The sequence below is a fragment of the Eumetopias jubatus genome, unplaced genomic scaffold (assembly GCF_037043125.1).
Source record: "Eumetopias jubatus isolate StellerSeaLion01/CBP00866 unplaced genomic scaffold, mEumJub1_p1.0 scaffold_5, whole genome shotgun sequence".
Lineage (NCBI taxonomy): Eukaryota > Metazoa > Chordata > Mammalia > Carnivora > Otariidae > Eumetopias > Eumetopias jubatus.
The window spans coordinates 115625485-115638319 of NW_028274811.1; the positions used below are offsets into that span (position 1 = coordinate 115625485).

At 42.2% G+C, this 12835-nt stretch overlaps 1 protein-coding gene across 1 annotated transcript in view; it reads right to left on the reverse strand.

Annotated features, from left to right (window-relative positions):
• The window catches only part of ITGA2 (integrin subunit alpha 2), a 112453-nt gene that overhangs the window by 8475 nt on the left and 91143 nt on the right, over nucleotides 1–12835 (reverse strand). Inside the window, exons 18-26 of the mRNA XM_088023509.1 lie at nucleotides 10017–10127; nucleotides 9359–9441; nucleotides 8790–8931; nucleotides 7550–7642; nucleotides 6866–6942; nucleotides 6699–6782; nucleotides 3191–3293; nucleotides 1344–1454; nucleotides 251–355 (exon numbers count right to left, since the gene is read on the reverse strand). Coding sequence (XP_087879635.1) covers nucleotides 251–355; nucleotides 1344–1454; nucleotides 3191–3293; nucleotides 6699–6782; nucleotides 6866–6942; nucleotides 7550–7642; nucleotides 8790–8931; nucleotides 9359–9441; nucleotides 10017–10127 — 909 coding nt within the window. The remainder of the gene's footprint in view (nucleotides 1–250; nucleotides 356–1343; nucleotides 1455–3190; nucleotides 3294–6698; nucleotides 6783–6865; nucleotides 6943–7549; nucleotides 7643–8789; nucleotides 8932–9358; nucleotides 9442–10016; nucleotides 10128–12835) is intronic.

Sequence of the window (12835 nt, forward strand, 5' to 3'; positions counted from 1 at the left end):
ACACAGTAGTTTCACGTGGAATCCTTTTGATTTCATGAAATCTGATACATGGATTTTATATTACCGGCATAAGTAATAATCCCAATAACCTAGATTTGAGAGTGTAGTTTCTAAATCTTGATTCATACAGGCCATCAAAGCCAAAACAAGAAAATTCTGTAATATGAGGTGATAGAAAAGAAGTGCTTTGATTTCCAGGTAAAACAGTGAATCACCCAAAGAAATAGTTATCCCATTAACCTGTCCTCACCAATTCTTTTACGTGCCGGAAATTTTCATTCTTGAAAGACACAGAAGGAGACATGTGTCCTATTTTCAGTGGATTTATTTCGGCATTACAGCTGATGTCACCAGCCTGTAAGGAAGGACATCCAATCAGTCTCAGGAAGCAAAATTATTTCTGATGTTCCTTTTAACATGTTAGGAAGTCCTGAGGTCACATGTCGGGGTGGGGGAGGGATTTTAGGCTTCTTTCACCTCCCTGACCCTGCCATGCTTCCTGTAGCCATTCACGTAAAGCTGGAAGTATTCAGATTCTCCTGATGCGACTGGGGGTGTGTGGGTGGTACCGGTTTTCTTACAGCCTGATACGTAACAAGACCATTTGCAATAATAATAGACTGTGACTGACAGAATTCAGGGCTCTCTGGACCATTTTAAGACTGATTTCCTGACGTCACCTGTGCACACCACAGGAGTAACACTACCGGAGAGCCAGCTCTAAGTGCCAGATGAAGGCTGAGCCCATGTCAAGGGGTTTGGCTCGACAGTGCTTCTCCACCTGGGCTGCATATTAGAACTACCTGGGGGTGGGGGCTTCTAAGGAATCTTTGGTGCTAGAGCCTTTGCCCTGAAGATTCTTTTTTTTTTTTTTTTTTGAAAGTCAAAATGCTTTTATTAACAACATTCTGATTTAATTGACTGGGGGTGGGCCTGAGCCTGGGCAGGAAACCCAGCTGATAAAAACAAGGAGCCAGGGTTGGTCACTACCAGGTCAAAGTCCAGGCAGGCATCTTAAAGACCAGCTACTAATTGCGGCTGTGTAGACCAATTAGTCTCCCACAGTGGCAGTCAACTAATGTCTCCATAAGCAGGACGCTGACAAAGTCAGATCTTCACCTGGCCAAAACCGAGCTTTAGCAATAATTTCTGCCATCTGTAATTGTTTCCATATAATAACCTGCTTCTAATATGAAACTGCTAGTTAATTGGCACTCAGGATGCATAGCATTTATCTTCTCAGTTTTCCATCTGTACGATATCAAGACATGATCACCCTAACCTCATGGGGGTATTTCCATAATGAAAGTGCACACTTTTATAGGCAATTCAGTTGCCCTTACCTGATCTGTGTGCACCTCAGTCAGGTACATCAGTGGATTCTTTTCTTTGGTGTATTGAGGGATGTGGATGATTACAGATGCCATGCTTACTGGAACACTCCCTGTTGTTACCTGCATAATATGGAGGAAAACATTCTAGTTATTGCTACATCATGCACATGTTGCAAAGAAAATGATCAATAACCTCTGTGTTGATGGAGGGCAACTCTTAAGTGGTAAGACTGAGTCCATTTGGAAGTAAGTCTTGTTACTTTAGAGTCAAACTCGGGTGGGTCTCTGTGTCTCACCTTTTCGCAGAGAATCTCAACATCTATAATGTGAACTGGTAAGTAATTTGTGACTTAGAAGTTGGTTAAAAACACTTAATGTTGAGTTGGGCTACCAGGGCTGAAGTCCCGAAGTCCCACTTTGCCCCTGACAAGCAGTGTGGCTTGGGCAAGATACCTGACCTCTGTATGCTTCAGTTTTCCTCATTTGTAAAATAAAAATAGTCAGCAACTTAGGGGGTATGTGCAGGTACAGCATTTGTTCTCATTGGTGGGGAATCTAATAGGCCAGTGCTCATGTCCTACTGGTTGTTAAATATTTTTTTAAAGATTTATTTGTCAGATATATATATATAGAGAGAGAGAGAGAGAGACAGAGAGCGAGCGAGCATGCGCACGCACTCGCAAGCACGAGCAGGGGGAGCGGCAGGCAGAGGGAGAAGTAGGCTCTCCGATGAGCAAGGAGCCAGATGCAGGACTCAATCCAGGACCCTGGGATCATGATCTGAGCTGAAGGCAGACGCTTAATGACTGAGCCACCCAGGAGTCCCTATTAAACATTTTAAATAACAACCATGGGGCGCACCTGGCTGGCTCAGTCATTACAGCACACAACTCCGGATCTTGGGGTTGTGAGTTTGAGTCCCACACTGGGTATAGAAACTACTCAAAAATAAAATCTTAAAAAGAAAATAACAATAGGAATAAAAATCCTACCAATCTTATAACTAACCTGGGAATTAAATTCTTTTTACTTTTCAAATTTTCTATGATTTATTATAAAATGGCAATTTTTCACAAATTTCTCTTTATAATTGATAACAATCTTTAGATTATAATTGCTTATGAATGCTAATGTAAACTGACTGAAGGTATTTGTGTATAAATGGTAGGCTTCTCAAGAAGAAGTGGTCTCCAAGGATAAACTGGCTTTTTAATTATATTCCAGAGACTTTTGCCCACAGTAATACCATTATATTAACACTTCGTTGATTAATGTTAAACATTTGCTTTCAAAATACATCAGTTTTTTACCCAGAATACATAGCTATGCACAAAGCTCAGCTGTTTACTTTTTGGAAGTCCTAGTGGTTCTCAAAGTATAGCGCTGGGACCAGCAGCATCAGCAACACCCGGAAACTTGTTAGAAACACACATTTTAATTTTTTTTATTTTTTAAAGATGTTATTTATTTGACAGAGACAGCGAGAGAGGGAACACAAGCAGGAGGGAGTGGCAGAGGGAGAAGCATGCCTCCCGCTGAGCAGGAAGCCCAACGCGGGGCTCGATCCCAAGACCCTGGGATCATAACCTGAGCCAAAGGCAGACCTTCAACGACTGAGCCACCCAGGCGCCCCAGAAATGCAGTTTTAGGCTCACCACAGCTGACTGAATCAGAAACTCGGAGAATGGAGCCCATGACATGTGTCTTAATGTTCCCACCAGGGGATTCTAATGCATGCTTAAGTTTGAGAACCACTGGTATATTTCAACTTTTTACTTCTTCTCTTCCTGGTCTCATCCCCCCCCCCCCCAATTTAGTATTCTTATGACAAGCTTATATATATTCTTATGACCAACCTTAATGGAGAAGATGAATTTTGGACCAATATCTTCAAAACTGTGCACGACAGAAGGAACATTCTCATCTGAGGAGACTTCATAAAAATTTATGTTGGTGGATCTGTTGGATGATGTTTGTAAAGCCAAATATTTTAGTTTTGCTGTTGTTCTCCAAGCTTAATACTTCCTTTATTTAAATATCTTCTAGCTTATATTACAAGTAAACGTTTATATTTAGGTCTAAAAACCTAATGAAAACAAATGCTACTTATAGGCTAATGTTTCCAAGACAAAAACAAATTCCTTTAAAAACGTATCCCTTCATGATCTTTCCACAAGATTCTTTGTGTTCTATGTTGTGTTCTACAACTGGTAAGTTGTAAGGTTTCTAAAATAAGTACAAATGTGTTACTTTAGAACTGGTAGAACTCAAGATTGCTATTACACTGACTGGTGTGTTAATGCAGTGCACACTTGGTCCTTGTTGATCAGATGAATGGATTGATAAGCCAGAGGATTTTACACTTGGGTGGCTGAAATGCAATGATAGGGTATTGAGTTTTAGCTCCTGCAGTATTTTGTACCGGATGCCTGTAAAATAGGGCATACATTTTCCTTGTTATTCCTTCTCCCTATCCTTCTCTAGTTCCAAACCAACTCTAATGTTTTTGGTCTGAATTGAGGTTGGTCAATCTGTTTCCATGACTAGTGTAGAGACCACATTTATGAAGGCTGACCCAGAGGTTTCATTAGACTAAACTTAGAGGTATCAGATGATTTGATCTCTTTGTTTGGGGTTGCCAACTAAGGTTTGCAAGTGAAGGGAGGACCAGGTCAGAGGAACCCCGACAGGACCGCTCAGACTGGAACATAACTGGATACCCTTCCCACTCCTCTTCACTCATTTCCGGGGCTAAGGCTGGATTCCAACCAAGCTAACCTCACTGGGACTGTGGGGGCTTCGGTAGCAGGCATAGGGGTCCAAAAAGCAGTATTTCTTTCCTCTGGGCAGTGTATCCTAATTCTAGGATGATGATTCTATTTCCTAAAAAGAAATTTGAACTGGACATTTTCTGAGATAGTTTTTGGGCTTCTTTATGGAACTCCTGTCTTTTTTTTTAATGCCTAAAACTTTCCCAAATTCTCTAAAGGAAAATATGTCCAAGGAGACTCAAATAGATGTGGCATTTGTCAAGGTTATGCAGATGAGAGGAAATAATGATTTGTCAGCCTTACATGGAAAATGGGAATACTGACTAGACTTTGAAACAGAAAGCCTGGCTGTATTTGCATGAATTATTCCCTTTACCTTCCAGAAGACCTTTGTGTGAGCCCCTAAGAAGTTAGTTTCTAAGTTAGTATATTCTGCTTTTGCAGTTTAAAGTGATCTGACATTTTCCCATTTGTTACTTAAGTTTTCCTTAAGTTAGGTGAGTGTGGGTGATCAGTGTATTTATAAGCAGTTGTCTAAGCTTAGGGGGCTCCTGTTTTTAAAATAATTCTATCATGATTTCCACCCATAATATTTGCACAGTATAACTATACATTTATCAAAGTACAATGAACCCAAATGATTGGGTAGGACTTTTTCAAAAAGTTTAAAAAAAAATTTTTTTTACAGTACTTGTGATGGTTAAACAAAATAAATCTGCAAAAATCGTGAACTGGTTACATAAATTATGATCCAGCCAGGCATAGGATAAGTTAGATCTGTATGTCCTGACATAAAAACTTCTCTAAGATTACATAAAAAGCAAGGTTAGAGAAGGATTTTATCATTCCATTCGGGTGCGTGTGCATGTGACGTGCGTAGATCCTGGTAGACAGACAAATCTCGCATGTGGAAGGTATTCTGAAAAATAGCTGAGTCATCTATGGAATTTCCAGAGGAGGTGGGAGGGATGACTTCACTTTTCATTGTCTTTCTGTAGTGTTTGGATTTTTGGTTTCTTTAAAAAAACATGAAGAGGAATTATCTGGGTGGTGGGATTAGGAGCCATTTTAGTGTTTACATATAATTCTCCATATTAATTTATAAAAAAAACTTTCTGGTATATTTTAAAGAACATCAGATGGTCTTAAAATCCGGTTTACCATCACAAAAATACAGAGCTAAGATGTTACTGAAAGTGAAGTCCCACTTCAATCATATTTATTTCATGTTAAACTATCTGGAAAAATTGGCCATGGTGTGAGACTAGAATCCTATAAAGGCTGTGTTAAGAAAAAGCATTTAGGGTAAGAATCAATGTAGGTAGGAAGAAAAAAAATCAGGTGCTGTGGTAATAACCTCTCTGGATGCACTGGTCTTCAGTTCTTTGAGCACTGCGGGTCCTTTTGGAATCTGCAGTTACTGATTAATTTTTCAGGGATGGATGACTTGGGCTATATTTTGTTCTGCCTTTGCTGTTTGCAGAAGCATTCTTTCATGTTTGCTCATGTGTCTCATGCTCTTGACATAATGACACATTTTCCTTTTTGTTTTTGCTCAGTGACCTACTGCATGATCTGTGTTCCATGCTTTTAGGGGGTGCGGCAATGTGGCAAGTTGGAGGAATCCACTGTCCCTAAACACTGTGCGAGGCCTGGCTTCTTGGCAATACACTGCAGCGCATTTTCCAGGCATGACTGCTGTGTGCTAGGAAGCTGCCTTCGTACCTCACCAGTTGGAGAACTCTGGCTCCCAGGCTGGGAGCGGGACATCGCCTTCAGCCTGCGTACCTGCACAGCTGTGCTCATGTCTGCGCCCATGAACCTGCTTCCCTTCTTAGGGGGAGTTAAGGTGATGCGTCACCCTACTTGTGCCTATGGTGTTCCACGTGTTAGCCACTTCTCAAGACACCTGCACCTCTGAACAGTTCAAGATAGCTGCTACCAACCAGGATCATTTTGCCACTGCTTTCAGCTATGCTTGCTCTGGTCAGGCAAGAAAAGGGAATAAATACAGTATTTCTTTGTAGATGACTTCCTTTGGGAAATGCCTCGTTTCCTCTCAGTTGGAAGAAACCCCTAATCGGTTATGTCAGGAATTTTCCACCCAGAAGCTGATTTTCTGTGATGAGATTTCCTATTTGTGGTGGACCTACTGTGTGCAAAAGCATTGTGCTTGGGGTTTAAGTGTTTAGGGATGGGGCATTGCTTGTGAGCTCATGGGGATGGCAGGAAGCAGGCGTGGAGAAGGAAGTGGTGGCAACTCCTCAGAGCCCAAAGCGTTCTGCTGTGGCCCCTAGGGAAAGCGGGCACCTCATCTGAAGGCCCGCAGAGGTCTTTCCCTGCGACACGTGGCAGAAGGGCTGCTCTGCTGGCTCTTCTGGTGTTGCTCTCAGTCCATAAACGACATAGTCACTCAAGGTTCTCCTAAGGACGCACTTGTCCCTGGACTTCTGTTTTAGTTGGCAAGGGGGAAATATTTAGTTCAAATTTTCCAGTTAAGAATGAACATAAAGAGGATTTCTTTAGTCACGAACCAAACGTGTTACAAACCGAGTGATATCAGTGGCCAGAGGCTACTCAGTGTTTCACCTACCTTGTTATGTGAATATCGGCATCATACCGCAGAGGAATTTTGAAGTTGACCAAATTATCTGCCTTGTTTTCTTCATGGCTTTCGCTATTGAAACAGACATTAGGAAACTACTTAGAAATATTATTAAAGCCCATCTATTATCAATTCATGGCTTCATTATGTTTTACCTTAAGGCTTGGAAATGGACAGATGCCTGATTCTGAAGGTTTTGAAGATTGAAGTCAAAGTTAATAGTGAAAGTCACCTATACACAAAATTAAAGTTCATTAATCTAGGATGGTTCATACTCAGGGACCAATTAAAAAAAGTTCCCCAGAAAAGCAAACTCACCCCAATTTGATTCTGAATTGTATATGCCTTAAGCTTTCAAACTTGTAGAATATCTGTTCATCCACCTTGCTGTATTTAGCATGCCTCACCTTTAGAATTAGAGGGCCTACACCTTTCGAGTCGCATGTACAGATCCTCACATCACAGGCATAGCTACTTTTCAGAATTTGAAAGTTCTGTGCCAATGTGAAATTTGCCCACCAGGGGTTAACACAGGATAGCTGTGACTCTATACAGCACTCTGACCAGTGTTGGTCAGTGTATTCAGTAAAAAAAAAACAACCAAAAAATACCAAAAAAACTCTCCGTCTTGTATGTGCTTTTGAAATGAATTGCATGGGAGAAAATCCCACCTTTATTAATAACTTAAACCATTCAGATATTTTAAAAACTTCCTGTAAATATGCAGTTTGTGACACCTGTCAAATCATGTTACCTAACAACGAAGATGGGATGGTGGTGAATGAACACTAGTACCAAGAGCGGCTAGTGTGGATTTGAGGATGAAATGCAAGTTGTACCTGTTGCTCCCTCTTCAAAGCAGGGTAGCCAACATCACAGGTAACAGTCTTCTGAGATGAAGCAATCTGGCATGTTACTTCTGTCCCATCAACCTGAAAGAGACCAAGGAAACAATGATCAATATGTAGAGTGCATGTGTGTATGTGTGCACACATGTGTGGGCATGCATGCGTGTGCACATACATGCTGACGGATGTATAAACCACATGGGCGTTTTAGCAGGAAAGCTGGTTCACAATGAATTTATTGTCCCCCAAGACTCAAAAAACTTATATTGTCCAGGTAGCTATTCTATTTTAATTGCTAAGTAGGACACCCAATAAGCCAAAAGTGAGGTCAAATACTGGAATTTTCCCCCAGAACTTTAAATCATAGTTCTTATATTTGAGAAGCACAAAATAACTTTAATCCAATATTTAGAAATGCTGTCTTTAATACATACCCGTCTCTCAATATATTTGAAATTTGTACTTTCAAGAGAAGAAAGCAAATCGTATGTTGGTGTTTGTATTTTAAATAATTTAAAGAATCTTTTTTAGTTCTCGGTTTTTTTTTTTTTTCCTCTTTAAAATAAGAAGTTCCCATTTGGCACAGGAAATTGAAACACAGAAGTCAGAATAGATTTAGAACACTAAATCTGTTAAGTTCGTGTTGATTTTAACTTGGATGAAGCCATTTTTAATCCTTTTATCAAGTAGTGAATTTGGGAAATCTCAGCTTTTCCCTCCTCTCCCTTTCATTGCTTGGTGGCAATGGAGGGGCCAGAGGGACATTCATGGCCAAGTGTGTTCCTGGTATAGTGATCAAGTCAACATGATTAACTGACCTCGCTGGAATGCAGCGTCTTGGCAGTAGCAAGACTTGTGGTTACAAAGCTTGGACCGGGTGCTAGGGGACTCTAACTTCTCAGAGCAAGTGCAGTTCGGAGCATCTGTGCGGCACCATGGCAGCCTCATCCCACAGATGGCTTGAGAAGAGTTATGGTTGTGTCTGGCCAAGTCTCAGGGCAGAGGAAAAACTGACCAAGCTGTGAAGCAGAATTGGTCTAGATACAGAGCCAGGTTGTATAAATAATGTGGTTTAACTAGTTGGGAGCCCCAAAGTTAGGACTGATTGCACTTAGGCGTAAGATGCTTCTTCAGATAGCACACAGGACACGGGGATGTGAGTGTGAGCAAGATGGTCACTAATGTCAGGCAGGAAACACAAGAGTGGTGAGCCTGGAGTGTCGTCACCTACCGGCATGGACCAGGAAGCAAAAAACAAGTTTTCTGAAAAATCAACAACAATTCTAGTGTTGTATGCACTTTCCCTTTTGTTTTTCAGTGTTATTGAAAATGTTAACCTTCTGTTTTGGTTGCTGACAATAAAGAGTTGATCTCTGTTAAAAGGAAAAAAAGAGAGAGAAAATTAAGGTTAAAAAGGCCGGTGTTCAAATACTTCACTCATTTTAAAAAAATAAGAAGATAAAACTCTTTAGATTTGGAGGACTGAGAAAGTTGTTTAATAAACCATCTTCATAGTAAAATGATGCAGACGACAAATAAGTCAATGCTATTAGATTTTCTTCTTCATTGATTTTCATTACATTGCAGGGAGAGGAAACACCCCAAATACAAATGGTTTGAGATTTATTACTGTTTTACTCCTTTATGGATGGTAGAAACTGAAATTCAGATTTTAAGGGTCTTTATTAGTTATGGATGTTTCTTTTGTAGAGAAAAAAGTCTCCATAAACATTCACTTGAATAAAGTGATCTAACGTGTCTTATTTCTACATTTTACACTGAGCTCAAGAGCAGACTTACTGAGTGGCTGATAGTTGTTGGACATCTAGAACTAGATCCGAGATACAAACTCCATCATCCCCACAGTCTTTGTAGAAAGGGATCTACAAAAAAGGAAAAACAATCCCACACATTTGCTCTTGAGTTAAAAACCAGACTGTGGAAGAATACATGTAGAATTATTCCATTTATATAAAGCTCAAAACCATGCAAAGCTAAACAACATTTTAGGAATATATACATGGTTAGCAACATAGGAAGAAAGGCATCAATAAAGGCAAAATGCAAGGTGATGATTTGCCTGGGGGAGCAAGATGAACGTGGATGCGATGGACGTAGGGAGGGATGCAGAGGGCATAGGTATTGGTAACATTTTTTAAGTGGGTGGTAAGCACAAGGTGTTTGACTTTATGGTTATTTATTTCTTCAAAAAATATTTATTGAACACCTATGGTGGGCCAGGCACTGCTCAAGGGGCTGGGAATAGAGCAGTGAAGAAGATAAAAAATCCCTGTCCTTCATGGAACTTGCATGCTGGTGAATTTTGCACATACAAGTATTTTCCCATGGAAGACGAACAGCTGAAAAGTTATGTCCTAGGTAGCTTTCAGACACGACTGCGGCAACTATGAAGCTTTCTTAGCCAGTCTGAATTCCAGGAAGGGCAAGCTGCACTTACACTGAAGACCTTGGCCTTCTCAGAGTAGACTTCAAGGGCGGGGCTGGTGCCAGGGTTTTCCAGACTGATGTTCACACACAGATCCAAAGAGTTGACAACGTCAGAGGGCTTCTAAACACACACAGACACAGCGAGGCAGTTTACTAGGGCACGGCAGCTTCAAAACAAGAAAATGACCACCAATGTGTTCAAATTAAGAACACAGTCCCCTCTCCATTATGGAGAATATCCTTGTTTTGAATTTTCCAGACTCTTGCTTCTTTTCTGTCTTAATTCTGCCCTTAGCCTCTCCACTACCAAGAAACTTAGAGACTTGGGTTCAAGTAAAAATCGGAAGCAGCAATTCTTAGTTAAGCTCACCGGTAATCTTGTTATTCATACACAATTTATAAGTATTTAGAGGATATGCCATTTTAATACTTAAAAGTCCTATCAGTACACGGCTCTCGGGTTGTTGGCTACAGTCTTCCCAGTTCCTACTGCCAAGACTTAGGAATCCTTAGGTATCCTGACCAAATCTCCGGGAGGGCATATTATGACCTAGATGGGAAGGTGCTCAGGGCTGGCTATCAGGAAATGACAAGAGAACTCCCTTCCTTAGGCAGAGCCTAACTCTGCTCTACAAAACCAGGTAAAGGGGGTATCCTCAACTGGCTGTGAGGCTGGCACACAGGATGGGCTTGGGATTGATATCCAATATGGTGTGTTAACTGAAAAAAGATCTCTTCTCTGACCCAAATCACACACATTTTCTTAAAAACTTCACAAGTACACATCAGCATGAACAGGATATATGTGTGAACAACAGCTTGGCTGACTTCATTCCCCCCAGGTTTCATTTGATCTATGACTTAGCACAAAAATAGCAGAGAATGAGAACTGGCTTTTAGCCCTTGAAAGGATGTGTATAATTGGCATCTTCACAAAAAGGTCCAGGCCTTCCTAAACAAGACTCCTTTAACATGAGAACATGAGCAAGAAATTAAACAATGCAATTGATTTTAATTCTTCTATTAACTCTGTTTTTCCAACTCATATTTAGTAGTTTTTGATATGTGATCTCTGTATCATTCATCTATATCAAAAATATCTGGGAGTACTCCTTAAATCTGCTTATACCTTGGAACTTTAAACCCAAATTTCTGGTGGTGGGGACCCAGAGTATGCATTTTATAAAAGTTCTCTTGGCAATTCTTATGCATCTTGAACTCTGAGAACCATGTTCTAGGAAAGTTCTTTTTTTTTAAAGATTTTATTTATTTACTTGAGAGAGAGAGAGAGAATGAGAGATAGAAAGCACGAGAGGGAAGAGGGTCAGAGGGAGAAGCAGACTCCCTGCTGAGCAGGGAGCCCAATGTGGGACTCGATCCCGGGACTCCAGGATCATGACCTGAGCCGAAGGCAGTTGCTTAACCAGCTGAGCCACCCAGGCGCCCTCTAGGAAAGTTCTTAAGCAGCTCTTTTAAAAATGGTTTCCTGAGGAAATCACACTTTCAAACACCATTACATGGTTCTGGGGGGAAACAGTCATATAATTTATAAAATCAATTTTCTGTTGGAAATTTTCCCCTGAGAAGCATTTTTCTTACTTGTGAGATTTTCAAAATTCATGTCAACTATAGTAACTATGGCATAAGACTGGAGCAAATAATTTTTACCTCATCCTTCACCTATATTAATTTAAATCGAATAGTGGAAATCACAATTGGAATTGTCCTTTTCAGCAGCTTAAAAATAAAAATTTTCCCTGATAGGAAAATGCTAGAATAAAACTTACTGTCTACTGGGGGCGGAGCAAGATGGCGGAGGAGTAGGAGACCTAGATTTCGTCTGGTCTCAGGAATTCAGCTGAATAGGGATCAAACCATTCTGAACACCTACGAACTCAAGAGGAGATCGAAGAGGAGAGTAGCAACAACTCTCTGAACAGAGAAGCGACCACTTACTGGAAGGTAGGACGTGCGGAGAAGTGAATCCGAGGCGATATTCGGGAGGACAGACGGCGGGGGAGGGGGCCTCCAGCGGCCGCTTCTGGCAAGTGCTAGAGCCGCGGAGCACAAAATCGGACCTTTTAGAAGTCGGCTCCGCTGAGGGACGTCGCTCCAGTGGCTAAGCGGGGGTGGAACCCTCGCGGGACAGTGGGGTCTCAGGACCCTTGGGGTCACAGAAAGGCCGGGGGAGCCTGAGTGCGCCAGAGCTCCCAGGTATCGGAGCGGGGAAGCCGGCTGCAGAGACGGAGCTGAGGCGCGGGCTCTCAGCTTGGGGTTGCCATAAACTGTGATCTGCGGCCCAGTCAGGCCACTGCCCCTGCAGCAGGGACCCAACAGGCGGCAGATCCGGGGAGACTCCCCTTCCTCCCCCGGGAGGAGCGGCGCGGGAACGCACCGCAGGGATCTGCTGGGTTTGGAGACTCCACACGGGGTCGGGCGCCAGAGATACAAACACTTGGTCACAGGCCGGGTGAGCACGGAGTGCGGCCGGAGACCGGGGACAAGGGAGTGACTGCTTTTCTCTGGGGGCGCACTGAGGAGCGGGGCCCCGAGTTCTCAGCTCCTCCGGGTGGAGATTGGGAGGCCACCATTTTTGCCCTGGTCCTCCAAGACTGTACGGAGAGCTTGCAGGGAACAAAACTCCTGAGATCAAACCCGAGCAGCTTGCTTAGCCCGGACCGACAAGGGCGGGGCAATTCAGCCTCCAGCAAAGACATTTGGAAACCACAGCAACAGGCACCTCCCCCCAGAAGATCAGCACGAACAGCCAGCAAGCCAAGACCAAGTTTACCGATCAAGGAGAACGGGAGAACTCCAGCGCTAGGGGAA